Here is a 26,733-nt window from a genome sequence, read left to right on the forward strand (position 1 = left end):
CTGTTTATGTTGTTATATTGCGTAGTAGGTGCAAGTTAATATGTATACAAAGTTTTAGAGTACAAAACCGTTTATTAAGTAAATGGCAGTAGAAATATATCGTTACTATTTTCTCTTGAAAGACAATCGCCCATTCCCTGGCCATCGCTAAAACTTGACCAATGGAAATGCTGCATCTCGCGGTGAATGCGAACGTTATTATTGCAATACTTTTTAAGCTTGTTGTAAATTAGAGTTTGAGAAAAACGTAAACTGATTGTGGTGCGGGAAACATAGTTTGCAATTATCGTTCCAAAGCCAGCGAACTATGTTTTCTCCCCGCAAGCTTGTTGCTAGGGGGTGATGCGTCGGCGCGTCGGGTCGTCTGCTTCCCGGGGCGTGTGCAAGCGTGCGTTTGCGACACACGTGTTCCTTCTTCCCGTGGATCCCGACTCCGAAGCCAGCTTTGCGATCCTTCCACGTGAATGAGTCAAACTTTTCCTTGTCATCTGTGGAATGCGACTGCGTATTGCAGTAGTTTCTTTTATCCTTTGAGTGAGCGATTTCCCTGAAATGCCGAACGTTTGTTTCGTCAAGACGTGCCGCCATCAAACTGGGAAGAACGTTCGCAAGGGCTTGCGATTCTTCTCTTTGCCGGAGAAAGAACCACGAAGGACTGCGTGGTTACGCTGCGCCGGGCGAGGGCACGACATCGAGAACCTGCCTCTCATTCCCCGTTTTTGTGCCGAACATTTCGAGCCGACTGCTTTCCGAAAGGACGACCTGCGTCGTTCCCGTCTTCGATCAGATGCTGTGCCGACGCTTCTGCTTCCCGTCGCCGATGAGACCGACGATCCTCCCCCAAAGCGCCAAAAAGTCGTGGTGAGTTTTTCGATGGCTCAAATATTTTTGGGAGTGTCACGAACATGGCATTCTGCGTTGCGCAGTGCGGCTGCTTCTGGTATCTATATTCTGAACTAAGAACTGAGGAGGCATTTGTGTAACATGGGAATCCACATGGCATTCGTCAAGTCGATCAGTGGTGCCTAATGTTCCGGACTAGCGGTTCGAGAGCTTATCGCGCGAATGGTGCGGTGCATGGGGTTTTCATTTTCGGGTTTTATATTTTTCAAAAATCGGGGGGGGGGGGGGGGGGGTAAAAATCGGGCGCTATTTTTCCGGGCGATAATCGGGAAGAAATCGGGTTTTTCCAGAAACCATTCCGAAATTCGGATTTTTTTTCGGGATTTCTTTATCAATTACAAATACGTGCAATGTGTTATTTACATGAACAAAAGTAAACAAAATATATTATATAGGCATAGGATATGTTTCTACCTTCTGATCGGCTCTGAAGTGAATCTTTGCGGAGGTCACGCAAATCGAAGAAAATTGTAACCATCAACTGATGACCAAGGAATTAAACAGATCCAGAATGGTTCATATTTTCTATCAAGTCAGGTGATTTCAACACTGCTTTTCGGGGAGAAATCGGGTTTAACCCAATTTTCATCAGAACTACCCTAGTAGCACCGAATGTTGCCACAATGTTACTGGAATGTGGTCCGCCAACGTTGTGTATACGTGGCTAATGTCCGCAAAATGTCATGTCGCTGGAACGTTATCTGAAAACATTCCCGTAACATCACAGTAAACATTTGTGCTATGTTATGCCCTCAACATTTGTGCTATGTTATGCCCTCAACATTTGTGCGATGTTATGCCCTCAACATTTGTGGTATGTTATGCCCTCAACATTAGTGGAACATAATTTATTAACATTGTTTATATATTTCCAATGACCACACAGCAAACATTTGTGGTATGTTTTGTCCTCAACATTCGTGTAACATTAACTTGGTGTCTCAAGTAGCAGCCAGGCTCTTTAAATCAACCGCGAAATTTGGTTTCTTAACCTGTTGCGCTAGGAGTTTTTGCAGCGTTGCCCACAGGCGGTGCATTTTTTTATTATAAAAATTGCAAAGAGCGAACTTACCTGAGGAAAAAGTAAAGAAAGAAAAAGGGTTAACTCCTTTGGAAATTCAGCGAAGGCACCAGTCTTCAAACAATAGGGCGCCCTATTTTTGAAGACCGTTGGCTTCGCTGCATTTCCATAGCAGTTAAGCCTTTTTCTTTCTTTATTTTTTCCTCAGTTAGTTCGCTCTTTGCAATTTTCAAAAGAAAAAAATACACCACCTGTGGGCAACGGTGCACAAAATCCTAGCGCGACAGGTTAACAAACCGAATTTTGTGGTCGATTTAAAGAGACTGGCCACTATTTGAGACACCCAATATATTGCCAATTGACCACTACTTTTCTACATGAGCTACATTATAAAAAAATCAATTTACCCACAACAAGGACAGCTAAAAACGGACAAGCACATATACATAGCCGCAGTGAGCTAGCTTCGTTTCTATCTTTCCTCGTCTCGGGCAAATTAGTCGCAGACTAGCTCTTTTTTTTTTTCAAGGAAAATGCATTTTATGACGTGGGTGTCCTATCCATGTCATTCTAACTTGTTCTAACTTTTTTAGTGGCCCTCTAAGAGGCACCTGTCACTGACCATAAAGTAGGACGCTTAGAGGAATCCAAAAGATTTGTTGAGATAGGGTTTATTTTCATAAATCTTCCAAGTTTTACATTGCTCTCAGTAGAAGCTGTAAGCTCAGCCAACTTGATTAAAATAAACTGAGAAAACATCACGAAAAAGGTTGCAGCAACAGGACCAGACATATACTGCGGAAACATTTGCAGATTCACTAAGAAACATACTCAACTTCTCAAAAAGTATAATGAGTGGTAACAACCAAGCTTAAGTTAGCAGAAGAAACATGTAGTTTGAAAGTAACTTTGAGTTAAATAAAATTGACTAGATATATAAGCAAAGGTGTGTTACAAACGGATCATTCTTGCATCCGTAGGGCAACTGCAAGAGAAAAAAAAAGTAATTACACAGACGAAAATTATAACAAAAATGTTTACATCCTATTCGTCGGCAGTATCGACGTTTACCAGGAATAGGTGTGACAGCTACTCGCTTAGTTCTATATACACAGATATTAGATTGTGAAAATAGTGGTAAATAAGTTCAATAAAAAAAACCACTAGAGTAACCTGCCACTGATGTTACCATATCTGTTGCTGCTCAAAGTTATCATAAAACAAACATATGTCATATTAATGAACAGAGAAGGAAGAGGAACAGTTACATAAAACTAGAGGGCACGCAGTCCCTTATCGCCATCTTGAGCGCAGTGTCACCCTTTCTCTACACCAAGTGTCATTATTAGCTGTAGATTACTCCCAGAAGTCAAAAACTTATTTTTGGAAACCTCAATGAGACAGGCAAATGTCCTGCTTGTCCTCTGTCAATAACATAAACGTCATAATTATTGTGATCAATAAATTACATGGGTCCCCAACCCCTAACCTAAAAAAAGCTGTGCACATGGCAGGCTTCATGTTGCTTGGTAATGACATTAACGAGATAAGCACTCACTTTTCTCAGTACTGTTTCTAAAGTGCAGTCAAAGTCAGCAAAACAAACTGACATATTAAGGAACATAATTTCCACATCAAAGGTCACTCAATGCCTGGAAAGTAGTTATAAAAGGGAAAGTCAGGGTGAAAGAAGCTGACTATAAACATAATAAGAGTAAAAAAAATGCTTTCCTCTTTCTACAAAGTCACCTCTAGGCAAAAGCTGTGCCCTCCTGCAAAAAGCATATTAAAGAGTAAAGCTATACAGGGCATTTCTTTAATTCTTTACGGAATTGAAAAAAAAAAAAAAAAGCTGATAGCTACGTGGATTCGCCTTCAGTGTATGTTTGTGGGGTTTGGAGGGCATTCTATGAGGGGATAAATGTCACAGTATGTTGGCTAACAAAATTCTGTTCATTAACTTTTTCATAAACGGTTTAATGGGCCACGTTGCAATTGCAGTTTCAAAGGCTACCCCAATTTATACAGTTTGCAAAAAAAAACAAAAAACATTAAGATATTTATTGTTGAAATTTTGCCTTTCTTCGCTTGATTAAAAACCGCGTGCTGAAAACCGCGCCTGGTTAGGATTCGTAGAATAGTGAAGGATTTGTTTCTGGTTCATCGTCACTATCTCTACAGCGTGCCTTTCATAGACGCGCCGGCGTCACTCTTCTGAGATTGTGACAGATGGACAGAAGTGGCTATGTCACTCTTCTACCAAGCATAATCAGGTGCGTGTTTTGAATCAAGCGAAGAACGGCAAAATTTTAACGACGAGTATCACAAAGCTCATTGTCTTTTCGCAAATTACCTCCATTGGGATGGGCTTTATTGATTGCTTCCTTTAAAACTGCAATTGCAACATGGCCAATTAAGCCATCTACTTTGACATTTATCTCCTCACCTAATGTACGCCGAGCCCCAGAAACATACAGTGAAGCGGCATTCACGTAGCTATCAGCTCTTATTTTTAAAAGATTTTGTAAAAAAATAAGAAAAAACATTCTGTATGCTCAAATCTTAAAAGCTTGCAAAAAAAAAAAAAAATGGGTTGTGGATATTTAGACAGCGTGATGTTGATCAGCCATTCAAATGATGCGCATACGTCTACGCTATAGATGAGATATTTAGCCAGTGCAGTACAACTGGTAGTCTGGGTCATTCAAGGAAATATCAACGTCTCCTTCGGAAGTAAATTCGGAGCCTCGTTGACTTTGGACTTCAATCAAACTTTCTGTTGCCTCGGCTTCTGCCGCCACCGGAAGAGCGCAAACATCTTCATCTGTGCTAGAGTCCACAGGATCGATCAGGGAAACGTCATCGTATTCGTTTGAAGTAACTTCGGAGCCTTGTTGACTTCTGACCTCAATCAAGCTTTCGGTTGCCTCACCTTCTGTCGTCACCGGAGGAGCGCAAACGTCTTCATAGGTGCTGGAGTCCACGGGATCTTCTTTGCGGTACCTTTCTAGTTCCCTCTGAGCGTTTTGCGCGATTCTTCTTTTCTGGCGATCGGACAACTCCGACAGCGAACGCTTAACGCGCTCCATTCTCCACAATAACAAGTAACAAAATACCACGTACCTTGTTTTGGGTTATTTGCAGGGAGAACGGCGATTGAACGATAGGGCGATGGTGACGATGGTGCGGATAGTACTTTCAAAAGCCTCGGCCTTGCGCGGGAACACTAACGGCTGCGCAAACAAAAGAAAAGTGCTACTTCTGGCTATGGCTAGAGACGAAAGGCCTAGAGGGCCTAGAGCCCCCCGCTTTCGATCATTTTATTAATGAACAAAATAAATAATTTTATTGTATATAGTACCAAATAACACGTATAATTTTTTAATTATAAAATTGATTTTAATCACTTTAGCACTTTAGTCGATAATAAAGTTTGGTTGTGTTGGTGAACATTGGTTGACGTCGCTAGATGACGCAAGCTACCACTCTTAATAGTCGTTACAAAGGGTATTTTTCTATCCATCCAGGCAGCGTACTCAAAATGGCAGCCGTGTTTTCCCGTTCTTCCCACGACCAACTCTTTGTGTGGTTCTTCCTAAGCGTTTTTCCAAGCGTTTTTCCGATGACACCGATTGAGAACAGACGAAGTGATCCGCGTACAAGCTTTTCATCATCAGAAGTTTAAAAACTCAGGTTTACGAGTGCTACATCTGTGCATACTCTTTGATAGGCGGTTCCGATGTGTGAGTTCATATCGCGGGTGACGAAACTGTAGAACGGAAGCTCTGCGAGCGCTCTACACGGCCCTCGTACTTCCCATTTCGGACTGGAGTATTGCTCGGCGACCTGGTCCCCGCCCCAGCAGCACCTCTGGGAACGGCTCGAAAGTGTGCAGCGCCGTGCGACACGGATCATCTGTGGCACAGCGGACGGCTCGTACGATGCACGCCTGGTGTGGGTGCCCTTGGTCGGCGACCCCCCACGAGAGGCGACGGGCCTCACGGATGCGCGCACTGTGCCGGATGCTCGATGGACCGCTTTCCGGGATCTCGTTGTCCTCCGCAGTGCGGACAAGCAAAAGAACTGGGCAGCCTGAGCCTCTCCGTGGGAGGACCACCCGCCACTGCTAGCTCTTCTCTCGCCAACTGGCTTTGAGCTCGTGACGACCAGTGACTTGCACCATTATTTTTCTTGTTGCTGTGTGTGCTTGTTTTGTTTTACCCTACTGAGTCCCCTTTCTCCTGTCTCCTGCACTGTAGGGGGCGGCCTGCTAGTAGGCGCATATGCATAAGGGTTATCACCTTCTTGTCTAGCCTTGCACGTCGTCGCATACACGTCAAATCCGTGTGCAAATAAATTACAATCGCAGTTACAATTACATAAACAAAAACAATGGTGACAAATATTCCTGCACAACTATACACTGCATTGACCCTTAAATAAGGTGCAGCGAAGGCTACAGCCACTAGACCGCAGCTTTGCAGCGTGAGACGGCCCTTTGGACACGAGTGAGCGAAAGGGCACGTGGTGCATGCATCCTGCTTCGTGGGCGCTTGCTCACTGGGGCCATTCGAAAGCTTTTGAGCTTGCTCGTGCTGCATGCAGGTGTAGCTCTACCAAAACTGAAGTGGCAATTGGGGAGACTGTGCATTCCGTTTACTATTTCTGATTACTGGGAGGCCATGCTCCGTCCATTTTAATTAAATATTCATTAGTTAATTCAGAAATTACTTCAGTAAAACCAAACTGCTAGATCCATTCAATGGAGCCCTTTACACAAAGGTACAATAGTTCCCAGACCATAATCTGCAGACTATACATGCCTAAAAGTTAATATTTCACTCTGCAGACTATCTGCAGGTGCAGAGGATACAATACATTTTGTGTCTTTCGTTCTAGATATTTTACAATACAATATTTACAATATGTTTTGCTTTGCTCAAGTGAGAAACAGGTCATACTGTCAGTGTGTCGTCCAGGCCTTTGATGTCTTGGGGTTGACAGGCTGTTAGCTTAAGTGCCTCCAGGCAATCTTTGTTTGTCAAGCTTAATCCTCATGAGCTCTGTGATTCACCACGACAAGCGGGCTCAAAAGGACCTCTCCCCATAATGTGGACCGTCTAAGGAAACAGATATTCAGTTTGAATTTGCCCCTGTGGACTATACACCGAGTGGGGACTGTATAAGAAAAACACTTTTTTCGAGCCAAAATTAACCCTTGTGGGCTTCACGCCGGGTGCGGACGAAGAAATATTGTAGCGGTTTATTTCCTTAGGGCATTGAGACATTACAGAGTGGAGTGGACAGAAATATCTAATTGCAAACAAACACATTAAAAACTAAATCAAAATATTGTTAACAAGACCCCGAATTCATTATCACACTGCATCTTTAAATTCGGTGCAATCAGCTATGCCAGCGATAAGTAGGGGGGATGATTCTTGCCTAGTGATGACATAGGCGGGAATGACTGACAATAGGTGGAGGTGTGACAAAGGGGGATGTCATTGTGGTGGTGGATCTTATGAAATAAATACAGGCGAGATATGTTTCTGCAGACAGAAAGGCGTGTCGTCCTCTCAAGTTGCGGGATGTTTTTGTAACATTTTATAAGTTATCACAAATGCATCTCCTTAATGTTACCTTTGAAACATAGGCTCTTTGTTTCTGGATTATATTGCCCTAACATTTCTGCAGCAACATTTCAGTAACATACGTAAAAGTAGTGTAACGTTGCATCTCACTTGTGTAACATTGTGTTGATGTTTCGAAATAATGTTTTTGCGATATGGTTTTAGTAATATTGTCGTTACATTGTTACACGTTGCATAACGTTGCACAACATTAGCCACGTTGCAGTAACGTTCCTGCAACATCTCGTGCTACTAGGGTATTCGGGGGAGAAAAATTAGGTATTATCGGGTTTTGCCCGAAAACGAAGAACCCTATCAGCATGCACCATCTGCAGGATCGAACTCATTTGTAAAAAGAAAACACGAACAAATAAGATAAAAGGACAGAGTCATAAATCGCCTCTAATGGTACCACCATCACCACCCCCCTCTGCTATTGACCCACCCAAAGTCAATACATGTTTTCCCAGCTTGTTTACAGACAGGAACCCTTTCGTATCAGCTTAGCAAAGTTCCAAGTGTCCGTGACTACTAACAAGCAGGTTTTCTTTTATATCTACTCTTGTGAGCAAACTCAGTTTTTTTTTTTCTTCTCACAATCCTGCACCCACGATTGCGTGCAAACCCGCGTTTGCAAATTTGTATGCACATAGCAAATGCACGCCATGATTTTGTTGCTTGGTGGCACTTCTGGACACTGAGAACTCATGGCAGTTGCTGTATGTTTCCCACTTGCGGCTATAAGTGCTCGTTGGTTGCATTTCCTTCAGTGGTTGGTAAATACATGTCAAGCTGCAGCTTTACGTATGTATGTAATGTGACATCAAATCGCGACATGAACATTTATTGTTGCTGAGCTAGAGACTGAAAATATAGATGGTAATGTAAGTTATAAAAACAAATATAAAGAGTGAGGCATCCCTTAGATTTGTATTACAGTGAGAGCTTTGGTTGAGTGCATGAAATTCTAAGCTATGGAAAGGCTACAAAACAATTCATGGATGTTTGCCATCAGCTAAAAAACTAGGCATCAAGGATGTTTGCCGCGGTGACGGCATTGTGTGGAGTGCTCGAGTTGCACCCTTTAATTTTAAAAATATGAAATGTGTAATAAACAGTGCCCTTTGCAGACTCAGGCCTCGGCAACTGGACTGCCTGCACCCTGCGAGGCAGAAATGACCCTCAGGGACTGTACTGCTGAAACAAACATCCCTGCAGTGGTGCCACCTGTCCCTGTCGCAGACGTGCCTGCACAGTCGCATCCACCCGAGTCTGCCTTCTCCACTTGTAGCAGTGGGGTGCCATATGAATGCACATCTCCTGTTCCCAGCAACATGCCAGACTCTGACGCAACCTACTCTCCGTCTCACAGCGAGGATTACGAGAGGTAAGTTGTGCATATAAACACATAGAATCTGTAAAGAATGCTTCACATGATCCCATTTCAGAATCGAGCATGGTGCATCAGCTCCACCACCACCACCAGAAGAAGAGCGCCAGTTTCTGGTGTTCGAGAGCTGCCTAAGGGAGCTTTTCAAGACGTGCCAAGAGTGCTCAAGACTGTGCCAAACAATGATCGAAACTACCGGCACACTGATCACAGTCTACAGCATCTGCCCTGTGGAGCACGTGCGCACATGGAAAAGCCAGCCCATCGTCAACGGCAGACCAGCAGGGAACATACTGCTGACCAGCCACCTGGTCTTCTCTGGAGTGAAGATTGCCCCTACGCTGCGGATGCTACGCCATATGAACGTGCAGGTCATCTCCGACTCGAGCTTCTACGAGCATCGGAAGGCCTTCGCTCTACCTGCAATCCACAAGGTGAGCAATATTCCGGGACACTGCAACTGCATTTTTTTCCCATATACCCAATTTTCCAATGAGGTACAAAACTGGAGCCCCAGTCACACTTCGGTTAAATGAATAAATATCTTCTTGTAGTATGCCACTTCAATGGTATAGTGCTAAGAGATAAAATTTTATACATCATGTTACATATGTGCCATGGGCTACTAAATCCACGATACTTTAATTTATTTCTGCTATGTGTAGTATCCTGGGGCAGTTCCCTGTCTGGCATTGGGTTGAGTGAGTCAGGTTCCCCGTGAGAGTCAAGAGACAGAGGGTGGTTGTCAGAATGGAAAAGGGTAGGGCAGCTTCGAGGTAACGGGCGGCCTGCTGCCTCTTTTATGAAATACACAAACATAAAAACACAAATCACAACCTAGCACAATCTAAGTCACATTCAAACTCGCTGCATTGTGCTTTCCTTTTTCTTTCACTCAGTCATTCATTCTACAACACTACACTATGCATACATAAACAGATGGGACTATTGTAGTATGCTCCATGCCTTTCTAAAGCAATATTTATCTGCATGAACAGGTCTGGCTGCAAGAGCAACAAGAACTTCTCAACGAGTTGCAGAACAAAGAGGTGGACATCTCTGCTGACGGGAGATTTGACTCCCCTGGGTTCTGTGCCAAGTACCTGACGTACACAGTCCACGTCGAGCAAATCAACAAGATTCTACACTCTGTCCAGGTCCAGCTAAAAGAGGCAAGTAGTCGAATTTACGTGAACCAGTTGCAACAATCTCATAATCTTTCTCTTGTGTTATGTCATCAGTTACTTCACTGCTATGCACTATTTTGGTAAAATATTCATTTCACACCTTTTTTTAGTCTGAACAGGCCATGGCCAGTGTCAACATGGAGAAGGAGGGCCTCCTCAAGCAGCTGCAATTCTTCAAGGAGAAAGGTATGTTCATGCTTAGTTCATGTATATCACTACTCGGCGGCCTTTCAGGCACTCTGTTCAAATTGGCATAATCACTTATTCTTTTGCTATCTTCGGAAACCTAATGGTGCAGGTATCAAGATCCGATCGTTGGTGACTGACCGTCACCCTGCCACACGAAAGCACATGAAGACGCACGAACCCGGGATTGACCACTTCTTTGACATATGGCACATCTCCAAAAGTAAGCAATCCTAACAGGCCATTCGTGTAGCCTTTATTTTCCAGCGATCACGCTGCAGGTTTCCCTGACACGACTCTGAATTTTAGGTGTGAAAAAGAAGCTGACAGCAGCAAGCAAACGGGCTGGATGCCAAGACCTGCAAATCTGGATCCAGACAGCTACAAACCATATGTACTGGTCAGCAAGGGCTGCAGGAGGCGACGAGAAGCTGCTCATCGACATCTGGCTCAGCATGCACAACCATGTCATCAACAAACACTCGGGGCACGAAGGAACCTATGGAAGGTGCCTCCATGGTGACATGCCAGAGCCAACACGACCATGGATGGATCCCAGTATGTTTTTGTTCTTCCAAATGAAGGTGGTTTTTCTAAAACTTGTATCATCCTCAGACTCGCAGGCCTACAACCAATTCAAGAGCATCACTGGCAACAAACTGCTCCTGAAGGACCTTGCACAGATGTCTCCACATGGACAGACATATGCTTTGGAGGCGTTCCACAGCGTCCTGATAGACTTCGCCCCGAAGTCCCAGGCTTTCAGCCCAGAAGGCATGCTTGCAAAGTAAGTCAACCAATTTACAATCACATTTCCTTTGTTTGGACACTTTCATCCAGTCCATTGGTTACAATGCGACAAACCTGACAGTCTCTTCCTAATGATCAGATAATGGAATTGGATTGATGCCAGAATAACCACTCTTTGTAAGTGGCACACTTTACCATCACTGAAATGTAACCATCTTGCAGGACTCGACTTGCAATCCTCCATTTCAACGAAAACTCAAACCGCTGCCAAGCCGTCACACGAGAGGGCAAGCCACGTTGGTCGGTCGTAACATCAAAAGCACGAAAGGGCCACCACACAGCACGACCAGAGATTACGGATCCCACTTACAGTGAGTATAACACTAACTGCAGTGTGAATGCCTTGTCCAGAGAGCCTAGGAATGTTATCATGCAAAGGTTTGAATTCTAGAGTATGTTGGAAAGCTCATCAAGGAGGCAATGGAGAGCAGCAAACAGTGGCGGTCCCTGGCTGCTGCATCGAGGGCCAACACCGTCGTCTTCCCGGCACCGATGACTGCAGCCTACACAAGGCCTCCAAAAGAGGAACTCGTGGCAGCACGAATGTCCAGGTTCGGCCACAGTCTCCAGTAACGGCATCAAATCCCTGGTCGGGACTTCCATGCTGCCGCAGGTAAGCACACAGGACCTTGGTCCTAATCAGGGTGCAGGATAAGCAGGTGGGGAAACGGCCCATAGAAGCCTACCGCAGCGCCGTGACCGGATTGTGTACTCGTCTGCTTGCGGGTACCCCCGATTTGCAACAGATGGCGCTGCGGCGAGAGGAAAAAAATCGGAATCGGATTTGCATGGAACTTTATGGGAGAGTGCGCAAAATAAACAGAGAGCACGACAGTCTTTATTGAAAATCCACGAGAAACCATCTCCGTCAGTTTAGCCAGTCGCCCACCTGGAGTGAGAGTTTGCGGTGCTCCACATCGATGGCGCCACAGAAAAAAAGAAAACCGAGGGGTACACAATCCGGTCGCTCATTTGGCTCTCGTTTCCCCACCTGTCTATCTTACACCCTGGTCCTAATACAGCCTTGCATGGTAAGCAACCGCTTTGTTTTGCAGGACGTACGGCGAATGCAAGCAGACAGACCCAAGAGAAAACAGCCGAGCTGCAAAATGGTTCACCATTTTCCATTAGGACACCCTGACCGACAGTAAGGAGGAAGTTAGATCTGTCTGCAATCATTTTTCACAGAAATGCAGATCTCTCCTCATGAGAATGTTCCATTTTAGGGCCTAATCAAGCTGGTCATGGCATGCCTATCTCGAAACAGGGCAAGGAACTTTAGCCGGTGGCAATGTCGGAGTCACAGAAAAGTCATCAAACAGCGAGACTCAAGGCTACAGCTCAACTTGCGGTGAGGACGACACTAACTTCAGTGTGAACGCCCATCTAGCCCAACTTGGAATGTCTAGGAATGTAATTATGCAACCGTCTGAATTGTCACTGTAGGTTGGAAAGTCTGTCAACGAGGCGGACAGCAGCAGGCAGCAAAGACGTGGTTGGATCTTTCATGCTGCCAGTGGTAAGCACACAGGAGCCTCGTCCTAATGAAAACTACCATGGTAGGCAATAACCGCTTTGTTTTGCAGAACATACGGCGAATGCAAGCAGACAGACCCAGGAGAAAACAGCCGAGCTGCAAAATGGATCATCGTTTTCCGTTAGGACACCCTGACCGACAGTAAGGAGGACATTAGATCTGTCCGCAATCATTTTTCACAGAAATACAGATCTCTCCTCATGAGAATGTTCCATTTTAGGGCCTAATCAAGCTGGTCATGGCATGCCTATCTCAAAAGAGGGCAAGTAACTTTAGCCGGTGGCAATGTCGAAGTCACAGAAAAGTCACAAAACAGCGAGATTCAAGGCTACAGCTCAACTTGCGGTGAGGACGACACTAACTTCTGTGTGAACGCCCATCTAGCCCAACTTGGAATGTCTAGGAATGTAATTATGCAACAGTCTGAATTTTCACTGTAGGTTGGAAAGTCTGTCAACGAGGCGGACAGCAGCAGGGAGCAAAGACCTGGTTGGATCTTTCATGCTGCCAGTGGTAAGCACACAGGAGCCTCGTCCTAATGAAAACTACCATGGTAGGCAATAACCGCTTTGTTTTGCAGAACGTACGGCGAATGCAAGCAGACAGACCCAAGAGAAAACAGCCGAGCTGCAAAATGGATCATCGTTTTCCGTTAGGACACCCTGACCGACAGTAAGGAGGACATTAGATCTGTCCGCAATCATTTTTCACAGAAATACAGATCTCTCCTCATGAGAATGTTCCATTTTAGGGCCTAATCAAGCTGGTCATGGCATGCCTATCTCAAAAGAGGGCAAGTAACTTTAGCCGGTGGCAATGTCGAAGTACAGAAAAGTCACAAAACAGCGAGATTCAAGGCTACAGCTCAACTTGCGGTGAGGACGACACTAACTTCAGTGTGAACGCCCATCTAGCCCAACTTGGAATGTCTAGGAATGTAATTATGCAACAGTCTGAATTTTCACTGTAGGTTGGAAAGTCTGTCAACGAGGCGGACAGCAGCAGGGAGCAAAGACCTGGTTGGATCTTTCATGCTGCCAGTGGTAAGCACACAGGAGCCTCGTCCTAATGAAAACTACCATGGTAGGCAATAACCGCTTTGTTTTGCAGAACGTACGGCGAATGCAAGCAGACAGACCCAAGAGAAAACAGCCGAGCTGCAAAATGGATCATCGTTTTCCGTTAGGACACCCTGACCGACAGTAAGGAGGACATTAGATATGTCTGCAATCATTTTTCACAGAAATACAGATCTCTCCTCATGAGAATGTTCCATTTTAGGGCCTAATCAAGCTGGTCATGGCATGCCTATCTCAAAAGAGGGCAAGGAACTTTAGCCGGTGGCAATGTCGGACTCACAGAAAAGTCACCAAACAGCGAGACTCAAGGCTACAGCTCAACTTGCGGTGAGGACGACACTAACTTCAGTGTGAACGCCCATCTAGCCCAACTTGGAATGTCTAGGAATGTAATTATGCAAGTCTGAATTTTCACTGTTGGCTGGAAAGTCTGTCAACGAGGTGGACAGCAGCAGGAAGCAAAGACCTGGTTCTATCTTTCATGCTGCCAGTGGTAAGCACACAGGAGCCTCGTCCTAATGAAAACTACCATGGTAGGCAATAACCGCTTTGTTTTGCAGAACGTACGGCGAATGCAAGCAGACAGACCCAAGAGAAAACAGCCGAGCTGCAAAATGGATCATCGTTTTCCGTTAGGACACCCTGACCGACAGTAAGGAGGACATTAGATCTGTCCGCAATCATTTTTCACAGAAATACAGATCTCTCCTCATGAGAATGTTCCATTTTAGGGCCTAATCAAGCTGGTCATGGCATGCCTATCTCAAAAGAGGGCAAGTAACTTTAGCCGGTGGCAATGTCGAAGTCACAGAAAAGTCACAAAACAGCGAGATTCAAGGCTACAGCTCAACTTGCGGTGAGGACGACACTAACTTCAGTGTGAACGCCCATCTAGCCCAACTTGGAATGTCTAGGAATGTAATTATGCAACAGTCTGAATTTTCACTGTAGGTTGGAAAGTCTGTCAACGAGGCGGACAGCAGCAGGGAGCAAAGACCTGGTTGGATCTTTCATGCTGCCAGTGGTAAGCACACAGGAGCCTCGTCCTAATGAAAACTACCATGGTAGGCAATAACCGCTTTGTTTTGCAGAACGTACGGCGAATGCAAGCAGACAGACCCAAGAGAAAACAGCCGAGCTGCAAAATGGATCATCGTTTTCCGTTAGGACACCCTGACCGACAGTAAGGAGGACATTAGATATGTCTGCAATCATTTTTCACAGAAATACAGATCTCTCCTCATGAGAATGTTCCATTTTAGGGCCTAATCAAGCTGGTCATGGCATGCCTATCTCAAAAGAGGGCAAGGAACTTTAGCCGGTGGCAATGTCGGACTCACAGAAAAGTCACCAAACAGCGAGATTCAAGGCTACAGCTCAACTTGCGGTGAGGACGACACTAACTTCAGTGTGAACGCCCATCTAGCCCAACTTGGAATGTCTAGGAATGTAATTATGCAAGTCTGAATTTTCACTGTTGGCTGGAAAGTCTGTCAACGAGGTGGACAGCAGCAGGAAGCAAAGACCTGGTTCTATCTTTCATGCTGCCAGTGGTAAGCACACAGGAGCCTCGTCCTAATGAAAACTACCATGGTAGGCAATAACCGCTTTGTTTTGCAGAACGTACGGCGAATGCAAGCAGACAGACCCAAGAGAAAACAGCCGAGCTGCAAAATAGATCATTGTTTTCCGTTAGGACACCCTGACCGACAGTAAGGAGGACATTAGATCTGTCTGCAATCATTTTTCACAGAAATGCAGATCTCCTCTATTGATAATGCTTGATTTTAGGGCCACGATCAAGCGTAATGGAGAGATGCAAGCATTGGCACCTGCCCTCTCAAGCCGGATTTTTCAAGCCCAGCATGGTGCACCTCTATTGTTGGCACATCAGTGCCAACAGTAGAGGCATTAGGAGATGAGGACAGGCCAGTGCTATAATTCTTCCCAGTCCATTAGCTGTAATTAGGGTTCTGCGTTCTCAGATAAACCTGATAAACTCCAAAAAACACTAGCCGTTAAAATTTTGCTGATTCAGAGTCATTTGAAAAACTCAATTTTTCGGTCCCCCACCAGTCTTTATATTTCCCGGAATCTTCGAACAATTTTTGCAATTCTCCTCTTATTGCAGTGTCAACTTCCGTTGCCATGTAGCCCCTTATAATAAAAATGAGGTAGGCCCTCTACGACAGTAGATGAATACGGCGCTCTCGTATGAAAATACTGCTTTACTAAATTCACAAAGTGCTGTTTTCTACCTTTCATTTGCCTCATCGAAAATGCCGAAAGACTCCGAACTTTGCGTACATAAATGGAAGCTCCAAATTGATGGTTCAAAAAAACAAAACAAAAAAAAAACACCCTCTAATTTTGCTAAAAAAAAAATTAAATTCAAGAACGCAGGATCCTAGCTATAATTTGTGCAAGCTTTCAAGATCGAGGAAATCGGTGACCGTATTGTCATATTCATTGTGGGCACACCACAATGAAGGCGGATCAAGTGCTATTTTGAATAGCATGTAGTTCTGCACCAGAGATCCCATCCCCAGTTCACAAGCTTAGCCCATCGCAGCAGTTTTAGAAAATTGAAGTATTTTCGGAACCCAACCGACACTTTTCTGAAGACTGTAACACAATGCCTTATCCATCTTTCTTTTCATGTGCTGATGAGCGGACATGCTGTGGAGACTGCACCGAGGCGGGGCAGCCCGCCCGTGTTTCCAATAAATGGGGTTTTCATCCAGGAGGTAGGCTGGTAATGCAGCAATAACATAAGTGGGGTGGTTGCATATAACACTGGAAATATTAACAGAAGTTTTTTATGGCAATTTAAAAACAGTGCTGCATTTTCCAGTCTACACCACGGTTTTCCCCCCGTCTGCAACATTTGTCTTCTGTCATTATTGACCTGCTTGCAAATAAGTGAGGCACATTCGCTAACCTTACGATTGAAATAAACTGCATTAATTTTCCAACAACTTGACTTCTCGGTACCAGAACCTGGAAGGTGTAGAAATTTGCATGACCAAAAGGAAATAATTTCATAATTGAAAACAAGTGATGCCGATGGTAGTACTAATTTTGTGATCCCCTGGATGATTTCTGCATTGTGAGGTCAATACATGGGTCGATGTAACTAGAATACTGCACTATGCCTAACTAAAAACCCGACCGAAATTGTGCCATTTCCTCAAAGTATTTGCATGATGTGAGAGTATACTTGCCAATTATAACGACAATATAAACTAACAATCGTAGTATTCACTGAAATATATAAGCAGATCCTATTTACCACCGGGAGGAAAAATCCAGGGTAACTGGGCTGTGGAGGCATAGAATATTCCATGCAGGGGATCTATTGTGCATGCTCAAAAAGCATTCCACAGCCAAGTAAAAAAAGGATTTCGCAGAAGGCTTGGACTGGAAAAGTCTATACTAGAGCACATGTTGAGAGTACAGTAATGAAATGTAGGTTGGCAATGAATTCTAAATAAAAAAAGTAATACAATTTACAGCATGCCTATAGTCGGTGACAGGTCAAGAACGAAGTGGAAGCTCCTCCCACCTCTTTCCACTTTAGTAGAGCGAATGCTGGAGAGGAGGCGACCTCCTCTCCGTCGTTCGCTGCATTGAAGTGGACTATAGTCACCCAAGCAGAACGTCATTTGTTTGTCATGTTAGCCACGTCGTCATCCAGACCCTCGGAACAATCGACCACGTCCCTCTGAAAACTGCAGCAATCGCAATTCGCCTTTCTTCGCCTCATCGCACCGGCACGCTCAGACGGCAGATGTAGGGAAGCATCTTGTAGCTTCATGCAGTCAGATTTTTCCATGTTATATGCAGTTTTTCCATTTGAAAGAACAGATCCAGAAGAAAGTAGAAGTACACTGCACAACACTGTTAGTGCGAACATGACATCGGTGCTTTTTCTATCTTTACTTTAAAATGGTATTAGTGGGTGCCAAATTTTACTGCTTAGGTTAGTGTTCCAAATGAGCACTTCTCACGCCCTAGTAGTTTTGATGACAGCCTTTGGATTCTAGGAGGAAAATGAAGCAATCCGGTCGTGCGACTCAAATCAAATTTGGGGGTTTTACGTGCCAAACCAACGACGGGCATCTGGCACGCCCCAGCGGAGGACCGAGGATTAATTTCGACCACCTGGGGATCTTTTGACGTGCAATCGAAAGCTCGATTACCAAGCTGCCTTCTCCGCAATATACCTCCATCAGATTGCAGGCACCTCGGCCGGGATTCGAACCCGCCACATGGGGATCCGTAGGCCGGCACTCTCGCCTCGGAGCCACCGAGGCGGCTTCGTCGTGTGACTGAATGTGACGTAGGTGCACTGGCTTTGGTTTGACTACGATCATGTGATCATAGTTATGGTCACGTGATATCGTAGATAATAGGTCACGTGATTTAGAGGATTCCGTTCTTGGCTACGAGCGACTTCACACACATGCAGGGAGGGTGAAGAGACAAGGGAAGGGGGTTGCGTGGTCTCTAGGTCAACGCAATTTATTCTGCATCCCTGTAGCCCGCATACACGTCAGCAGGGTACCTGCCCCTAATTGTCTTGACCACACAGGATGGCAGGGGCCGCCTATTCTTCTTTCCCAAGCGGCTCCACAGCCACAGGGCACACTGCCTGTAGGCTGCAAATCTGTAGTGCCTGGAACAATGACAGAGATTGGATGTAAGAAGCAAAGCCTATCACTCTGTTGGCAAATTCTACACTTGTTTTCATTTCTCTAGGCATGTAATCATACTCTGCTTTTCTGTTACGTCCACTCCAGCTATCACATAGCAGAATCCCTATTTGGCAGTCCATGTCGGATGGGCTAGACATGGAAGCCAAATTGAAGTGAACTGCTGTAGATTCATTGTAAATGCTCCAGAGTTTAAAAAAAAAAAAAGAAACTATAGGCCTTGGTTCTCCTAACGCACCTCCAACTCCAATCGACACAACAACCAGTTATACACCGGAATTAACAAGGAAGGAATATCTGTTGCGTGGTCATGATACATAAAATAAGTTCACAGGGTCCCAGTTCACAATTGTAGATAATATCTGTCATTGGTGTTGGTGACGAATATTGCATCGCTGTGTTTTGGGAAGGACACATGAAAATTATGTGCACTGGCCAGAGGGAATGGGAGCCATTCATCCAGAACAGTGGAAAGCTCCCCATATGATGTTGTTTAATTTGGGACAAAACAGTGCAGTTCGTAAGCCTGTAAAGCAGTGGTGTGCAAATATTGGTTTGAATCAAATAGTGCACTGTCGTTTCTAGCATCAACAGCGCAAAACGAGCCGGTTGCATCGGCTTCACTTTGCAGCGCAAAGGTTATGGCAAACATACTATTCAATTTGAACCAATATTCGCACACACCTACTGCAAAGGTTTCCTGCACACAAGTGCCAGGGAATGTGAACTCATCAGAGAACGTCCCAATTTAACATTGTCTAAAGTGCTGCTGGCACTGCCGAAGCTTGGCATTGGTACTGGTGATTAGGGATTTGAGAATAGCAGCCTGGCCATGAGTGTTCTATGAAGCTCGCACAGAACAGTTTTGGTGTAAACATACGAGCTGAAGTGCTCATGCAATACTGGAGTGGCTCCAGCAGTTGTGATTTCATGTCTCTCCGACACAATCCGTGTCAATATCCGAACATGTCATTCTGACAGCTTCCATTCGCCATGACAGCTGCTACCACCCCCATGTGTTTATTGGTCCTGAATACCTTAGGGCTCAGGGCACCGCAATCATTTGCTATTTGGTCATATACGCATCTGCAAGACACATATATCAACATTTTTTCCCGTTTTAGACTGCGATATGTCTTCCATTATGCTGTGTTGATTTAGAGGTGACACTACTATCATCAGAGTAGTGGGGATACATATGAGCACCCCCAGGCCTCCCCATTCTTGCACGAGAAACTTTGAATTTCAGTGTTTATTTCAATGAATAGTGTTGTTAGAAAAATATTTTAACGAAAAATGATGCGATACTGTTTGGTGACCTATTCCAATCTCGAATCCTTTCTGTCATACTCACCCATGTGGGCACTGCAACATCATCCGTTAAAAAAAAAGCATGGATCTCGACGACGACAGCCTGCTTCTGAATAAGCTGTCCAGACATGGCACTCCTAAAAAACTATCCCAGCATAGCGTGCAAAGAATGCCACACCAGCGGTGCAAGTGTTGCTGGCACCACAAGGAACATGTCGAGATGATCATCCACCGGCTTCAGGGTGTCTGGTATCTGCATCCAAAAATAGTGTAAATCAAGACCCAGACACCCAATAATTATCACCCCACCTTGAGATTTTGGCTTTTCAACTAGATCAGGGGATTAAGGGATCGAAGCTAGGAAGGATTGGAGGGCAGGACGCCTTGACATGTCTCTGACTGGGGTGTTTACTGCCCTATATACCTCCCATGGACCAAAAGCCGTCCCAAAGTGGCAACAAAATATGTTACGGGAGCCAAAGTGTCATGCTGTCAGATGCCGGCAAAGTTACGACAGAGAAAACGAGCAGATGCAAGTGTGGCTGTTGTGGCGTCCCCCCTTGTGACAATCAAGTGAGCACAAACTATTGTGCAGCTCTTGGCACAGCAAATTAGGCAGCTGCCATACGCACATGGACTCTTCTGGCACCGCCAAAATTCTTGACGTGGCAGATTTTTATAAAAAAAGTAAGCAAACGTAAAACAACGCATTGCAAGCGTCCCGGCTGGTGCCTTTGTTGCAATGATGTTCACATGCACGTAAGGGCAACTTCGGCAGGCTTGCAGTTACACGTGCTTCGTCGCGCGGGCGGAGACAACGGCTGTTCGACCGAAACCGAAACCATGCCACTCCGCGCTCCGTCGCCAACTGCAGGGTTCCCAAAATAGTATGCAAAATGTAACTGTCCAGCATACGACAATAAACAGTCCAGCGACTTGTGCTTGCCAGGCCGGCAGGCGAGGTACAGGTTAAACACACAGAAAAAAAGAACCTGAGCGTATCGATGCAAGACACTGCGAACCAAGGTCAAAAAAGTTCTTGGAGCGCTTCGTGCAACGACTGAACTCGAGACAAACAAGCACGCTGTGCGGGTTCAGCGTGCAGACATTGCCTTCTTTGCTTTAGCTCACTTCTCTTCACCAACTTTCTTTTGCGGCAGATTTTTCACGTACCGGGGTCCCTCTCGAAAGAAAGCCCACCAGGAAAAACCTAAGTAATCAAAACTTTGCCAAGCAGTCATTGAGTTAGAGAGGGATTTTTATAGCAGCGTATGATTTAAACAAGAGCAGGAATGTCGATGCGTTTCAGTTTAGTAAGCGCCCTATCTGCAGCGACGTGGGGACGGCAACACACGACGTCGCGCGAGCGCTTCAGCTCAAAAAGTAACTCCCGCCGCGCAAAAACGTGGTTTTGTCTCACAGCATGACGGCATGTTTGGCACCCGATACACTAACGTCTGAGAGTCCGCACACGCCCGTGTCTACCGCTAAAAAAAAAAAAAGACGCGAGACGAGATTCCTGAGACGACGAGTGCACGAAACGCGAGACGTGGGGAAAAATCATGCAAGACCAAATAGACGATTAATACAGGGTACTTTGTGTCGGGTGGCGTCTTGTGCGACCTAGCTTACGCATGCTCAATTACGGTTCTCAGTTTCGTTTCGTTTATGAAAGGCGACCAAAATTGCTTCTTTGGCGCAGGCTTGGCACGGATTAGCCATATTTCGGTGAAATGTAGCAGGATGTAGCAAAGTTAGCCCCTTGGTGCAGTTTGGCGCAATTGGCGCAGCAATCACATTCCTGCACTGTTTATAAGTGTGTCTCAGCCACGCCTGGACAGATGCCTCCGAGTCATCAATGTCCGCAAAGACATCCTCGCGTGGCTTTCTGAATACGGAGGGCATTATGCTCATTGACTGCATGTAACCGGCCACCACCATCAACATCGCCCCGTATGTGGCTACCCTCAGGTGATTTCGCGATTCACGAGAAGCTGCCAGGGAAAGGGGCGGCAGGTACGCTCTTGCAGCATGACAATGCCCATCCCTACATTCACCGTACTCCCTCAACCTAGCCCGCAGTGACCATCAGCCATTCAGCACCATGAAAAAAACCACCTATGAGGACCCTATTTCATGGACACTGGTGAACTCGAAGCGGCTGTCCAGGCGTGGGTGCGAAGCACTCCCAAAGAGTGGTCTCGGAACGGAAAGGCTGCCACACTACTAGAACCAGTGCGTTCGTCTCCAGGGGGACTACGTTGAGGAGGTCGACACACCTACCGACCCCTAAGTGGACAATATCTGCGGAAAAATAAATCGTAAATCAGTATGGTACGCCCCCCATATGGCTGCACTGCCTTGACAATTATAGTATGGGAAGGAGGAAATTTTTTTTTTTTGAGTGCATGGCCTGCAGTGGCATAGCCAGAAATTTGTTTCAGGGGGGTGTTTTACATTGCTGGTGTGTGTGTGTGTGGGGGGGGAGGGGGGATACTTTGCATCGCTGGGCGAATGGAAGGTTTCTAGTTCGCATTGCCATTGCATTGTAAACGGTGCACGAACCAGAGCAATGAGCCTTCAATGACTGCCTTTTTGTGTAGTTTCTTGACCAAAAAGCATGCAAACACCGTCTAAAGCCCCTTCTGACAATTTGGATACTGGAGTAAAGAATATGACTTTTGCCGATAGGGTTGGAATATAAGTCTCCACTTGCCTTCTAGAGGAAAGACGTAGTGGCATCCATGGACTCAACAGCAATCTGTGCCTATGTCATCGTTCTCAAGTTTTTGATTGTTTTGACCAGAGAACATTGCACTCGCTTGGGACACCCAAAAATTGAAAGGATGCATTATCGAAATGCTGAAAGAACAAACCGCCGAAATCTCTATTAGCCGAATCACCCGGTACCAGAGACCAAACAATTCCAAAATATTATGTTCAACACGAACCTACAGGGTTCTAGATTGAGAAAGTGGAAGAAACATTTGTTCTGCCAGAGGAATTCTTTGTTTGTTGAATATGATCTAATAGTTTGTGTGTATTTCCCAAAGAAAGCTAAGGATGTTGAGCTTGTCCCAGTTGCCCAAAGCGGCTGTCAGGCTCTCTTCTCGCATGCTTTGCTTCTTGTGTGGTAGATGGCGAGGTTCTAATCTGATTTCTGCCTCGATATCGTCTTCGAGCGCAGCTTGCACATTTTTCATGCTCCTAATTTTGCAGAAGACACTTCCATGATTCCAACACACTGGTGCAGCTAGCATCTGCCAATACCGTACCAAATATGGCGATCAGATATGTACGCATTCTCACCTTTCGGCGTTTTGCTGTTCGGCATTTTATTTTTCGACGTTTCAATGTTTGGCCTTTACATTCTGATTTTCGTCATTTTGATATCGGCCCCTGTTTTGATGGGCTTGAAGGTCACACGCAGAGACTAGACCAGGTAAAAAAACGAGGATGTCTGAGCTGAAGGTGCCAACTGTACTGTCGACGTTGACAGTGCACTTGAAGCAGTTGGTGTTTGTTTCTTCTCAAAAAGATTGCCCAGCATCAACTTAGCTGGCATAGCTAAGCTCATTTTTAAGATAGCAACAAGGCATTGGTGCATGCAAGATAAAGTAGGTGTATGCAGTTTTCTGAACTCTTAGCTCTGAGAAACAAAGTGACTGGAGCATCCTTCCCCAACACGGTTGCGAATTACTGCGTCAATATGATAACTTCGTGCTTATTTATTTGTTGCTTCAAAAGTGTTGTTCTGTAGCATAGTGCTGGTCCAGTCCATGAAGCTAGCAGGAAAGAATCTGGAAACAGTAATTCTTCGTTTTTCCGAACTTGGGAAAATGCAAAAGCTACGGCATCAGCAAGCCAATCGGGGCGTGTAAGAACAATGCATGTGACAACGTAATGTCTTCAAGTACTCCTCCTGTGGAATTTTGGCACGTGCTTAGCTCCGTCGCTCAGACTGGCCCACAAGGGCAGTAGCTTTCACCCTTTGTTGAGTTATGCTAAGACAGAAAAGCAAGGAAACTGCATGAGACGAATACAATCTCGGGAGTGAGTTAATCTTCGCCTCTCGTTGACAAAGTAGGACTTTCAAGCCTTTGCGGCCACCTGCTCTCTGCGAGCTTGTAGAGGGGCTTCAGGCGCTAATTCGGCTCTGTTCAGAGACACCATTTGAGCAAGCTGCAAGCCAGACTTGGGTTTCTGACACGGACTGCGTTATCTTTGTCGTTTGCGCCAAAGCCAAACGTGTGGGATATCCACTGCTTTCTTGAGAGACAGAGAAAGAGAGAGAGAGGGAACCTTTATTAGTTACACCATAGTCCGGTGCTTGATTGGGGCCACCAGTGCTCACCCGGTACAGCATGGACATGCTGTACCAGTAGGAGCAGTAGTGTATCAACGAGTTGAAGCTGGGGGGGGGGGGGGGGGGTGAGCCAGCCTGCCTAGTCAGAGGGTCGAGAAGGGTGAAAAAGAGGGAGGTAAGGGAGCATTGGGCATGGGGACAACGCCAAAGCATATGTACATCCAAGGTGTCGCCTTCTATTGCTCTCGACGAGACGAGGCCGTCTCGACTAGAGACGAGGCCATGTGACTGTCATATATTTCATAGTGCTATTGTTGCATAACATTGCATCTAAACAGAGCAAGAAAATGACATATCTAAACTGATAACCGTAAATGCAAGGAAAAATAGCTCTCCATGATCTGGCCTAACGGGAAGAAGTGTAACGCTCGAAAAGGGCGGTCTCGTCAGAACAGTTCGTTTAGAACATATAAGAATATGTGTAGTTTATAGTGGGACAGCAGTTGGAAGTGTCCGTGTTTCTGTATTGAACAAATGACTGGGTGGTAACTAGGCAGGCTGCTTCTCATTTAGTCTCTTGAAAGCCTCCCTGGAGCGCTATATTGCGCCTGGACAGTGGGGGTTATGATTAATTTCACTATCGGCAACACAAACAATTCATCGACCGCTTCCCAGGATGGTGCTAAACGTTCATCTAGCCTAACAACAAGTTATTACAAGTACGTATGTACGCTGTGAATCGGACAGTGAACGTAGTTGCCGAGGGCACGGTCCTCACCGAGACATGGTGAGTTTGCTCACGCGCAAAGCATGACATCGTACTCACTCGCTGGCACTTGCGCCCATCCCTTGCTGCCCGTAGTGCCGCATGTTGAGGTAGGCCAACCTCAACACCTCAGGGTTGAGGCACAGGGCCTCGAAGTCCGGGTGGCCCGTTACGCAGCCCTGCCGGCCCTGCTGCTTCCGTGCGACGGCCGGGTATTCGCGGCAGCAGACGCACTCGACGACGGTCTCCATCGGCGCGCAGGAACCACATAGACACCTTCGCAGAAAACACGCATCAATTACCCATTAAAGCGGGGTATAATGGAGCGCACCACGTACCAGTCCGTGTTCCCAAGCCGCCCGGTTCCATCGTCGGGTGCGTCTTCCAGCTCTTGCGGACTCGCTTCACCGCGGCGCGGCCGTTCGTCGTTGCCACAGTCGGTGCCCGCGGCGCTGCGTTCGTCGACGTCGCGCATCGGGGTCGAATCGTAGGATATGGCACCCATGTCAGCTGTCCGTTCCAGGATTTCGAGCTCTAGAGACGTTAGGTCCGAAAGGTCCATAGCGCGACCGTGGGATGCGACGAACGACGAATGCTGAGCACAAAGTCCGGGCAACTTTGGTCCGGGCCCCTTGACGACGGTCCGCGCGTTGGAGAGATTCCTTCGCGGGTCGGCGGTCGGTGACGCGCAGTGACACTGGAATCCTTCGATTGCCATTGGCTGATGCGTAAAGAGATGCCCCTCCCGTTTTTCGGGGTCATCTCAGAAAGGGGGGCGTGCCGGGGACTTTGATAGCAATTTTAATAGGGAAATCCGCCGCGCATGACTGTAATTTTACGATTTTTAGGATCCTTAGGACCCATAGATTGAGTTACCGCCATATATAGACCATCGCAGAACGCTCCGGAGGGCCCCTTTAAGAAACCGAATTTTCCGGCCGATTTAAAGAGCCTGGCATCTCCTTGTTTCACCCTGTAGGGTTCATCCGTCTACCTGCCGGAATCAGATCCAATCCATTCCTTTCTCTTTGTCGTCAGTTGCACTCGTCGCTGCCATTCTTCTGCAGTTAGCGACATGGATAGCTAGCCAGTTGAAACGGCTCAGCGTGCGCTGCCTGCAATTCGCATGTGGCGTGCGTATGTGTACGCCTAGGGTAGGGGGGTCACTGCAGCGTCGTTGCTCAGGCAGGTGCAAAGGTGGTGGCTGAAGCCAATGAAGTTTGCGGTTTTGTACGTTGGAGGCAACGACCTGGCGAACCACTGTCCACCGGACGTGATCGTCAGTGACATCCTGGTACACCGATTATTTTTGTCCTTATATTTGTGTTTGTGGCCAAAGACCCCGAAATTCGGACAGTGCAACTTGCTCACTCATTTATAGGTCCTTGTGGAGCACCTGCGGAGCATTGCGAGCACCATTTTCGTGTTCAAGGTGCTGCAAGGTGCTGGTTCGACTGGGAGGCTGAGTGCCGCAGACTCCTGCTGAACCGCGTGCTGGCGAGAAATGTGAGGTGGATGGCTGATGTCGTCCTCATCAACCCGGATGCAAGTTGTGCATTTTATCCGAAGTCCATAGAATTGGGTAGGGGCCACTGGCCTTTTTGTGGTGTCTGCAGTCTATATATATATTATTCTTGCTATGATGTGTCCTGTTTTGTGGCACATCGATGGGCCCATTCACAAGGATTGAGTTCCACACAAGAAGGTGGACACAAATATGTGCAAGAGAGTGAGCTCCTTGGACAGGAAGCATACAAAACGCCCAAAGTTCTGAATTATCAGAATGCCGAAATTATCCTATGTTAGCCGTACCCCCACTTTCCCACCATGGGCGTACCAATCGGGTGGGGGGAGGGGGGGGGGGCAAGGCATGCATTATGCCCCCCCCC

The 26,733-nt window shown here is 46.1% G+C and overlaps 1 protein-coding gene and 3 long non-coding RNA genes across 4 annotated transcripts; 3 read left to right on the plus strand and 1 right to left on the minus strand.

Moving 5' to 3' along the window:
- Window positions 1-408: 408 nt before the first annotated feature.
- Window positions 409-12,412, plus strand: LOC115315691. Its single transcript, XM_042292978.1, has 12 exons — window positions 409-861; window positions 8,688-8,944; window positions 9,006-9,381; window positions 9,946-10,119; window positions 10,245-10,320; window positions 10,433-10,543; window positions 10,630-10,878; window positions 10,936-11,107; window positions 11,293-11,441; window positions 11,509-11,743; window positions 12,186-12,214; window positions 12,369-12,412. The coding sequence occupies exons 1-12, from the start codon at window positions 553-555 to the stop codon at window positions 12,410-12,412; spliced, it is 2,181 nt and encodes a 726-aa protein (XP_042148912.1). The 5' UTR covers window positions 409-552.
- Window positions 12,413-14,079: 1,667 nt separating this feature from the next.
- Window positions 14,080-14,340, plus strand: LOC120843442. Its single transcript, XR_005716186.2, has 2 exons — window positions 14,080-14,239; window positions 14,307-14,340. It is a non-coding gene; the product is annotated as an uncharacterized LOC120843442 (long non-coding RNA).
- A 781-nt stretch (window positions 14,341-15,121) lies between these two features.
- On the plus strand, window positions 15,122-16,630 carry LOC115331880. The gene is made up of 3 exons (XR_005716185.2): window positions 15,122-15,299; window positions 15,367-15,458; window positions 15,538-16,630. It is a non-coding gene; the product is annotated as an uncharacterized LOC115331880 (long non-coding RNA).
- A 1,599-nt stretch (window positions 16,631-18,229) lies between these two features.
- Window positions 18,230-24,960, minus strand: LOC120843441. The gene is made up of 3 exons (XR_006078142.1): window positions 24,905-24,960; window positions 19,816-20,025; window positions 18,230-18,424 (listed from the first exon to the last, which is right to left on the minus strand). It is a non-coding gene; the product is annotated as an uncharacterized LOC120843441 (long non-coding RNA).
- Between the last annotated feature and the right edge of the window lie 1,773 nt (window positions 24,961-26,733).

This window comes from Ixodes scapularis, unplaced genomic scaffold (genome assembly GCF_016920785.2).
Source record: "Ixodes scapularis isolate PalLabHiFi unplaced genomic scaffold, ASM1692078v2 PGA_scaffold3__209_contigs__length_174095766, whole genome shotgun sequence".
Taxonomy (NCBI): domain Eukaryota; kingdom Metazoa; phylum Arthropoda; class Arachnida; order Ixodida; family Ixodidae; genus Ixodes; species Ixodes scapularis.

Coding starts and splice junctions, on each gene's coding strand:
- LOC115315691 (XM_042292978.1), top strand. CDS start 553: ATGCCGAACGTTTGTTTCGTCAAGACGTGCCGCCATCAAACTGGGAAG. Junction 8,945..9,005: donor CACAGCGAGGATTACGAGAG/GTAAGTTGTGCA, acceptor ATCCCATTTCAG/AATCGAGCATGGTGCATCAG. Junction 11,108..11,292: donor CCAGAAGGCATGCTTGCAAA/GTAAGTCAACCA, acceptor ACCATCTTGCAG/GACTCGACTTGCAATCCTCC.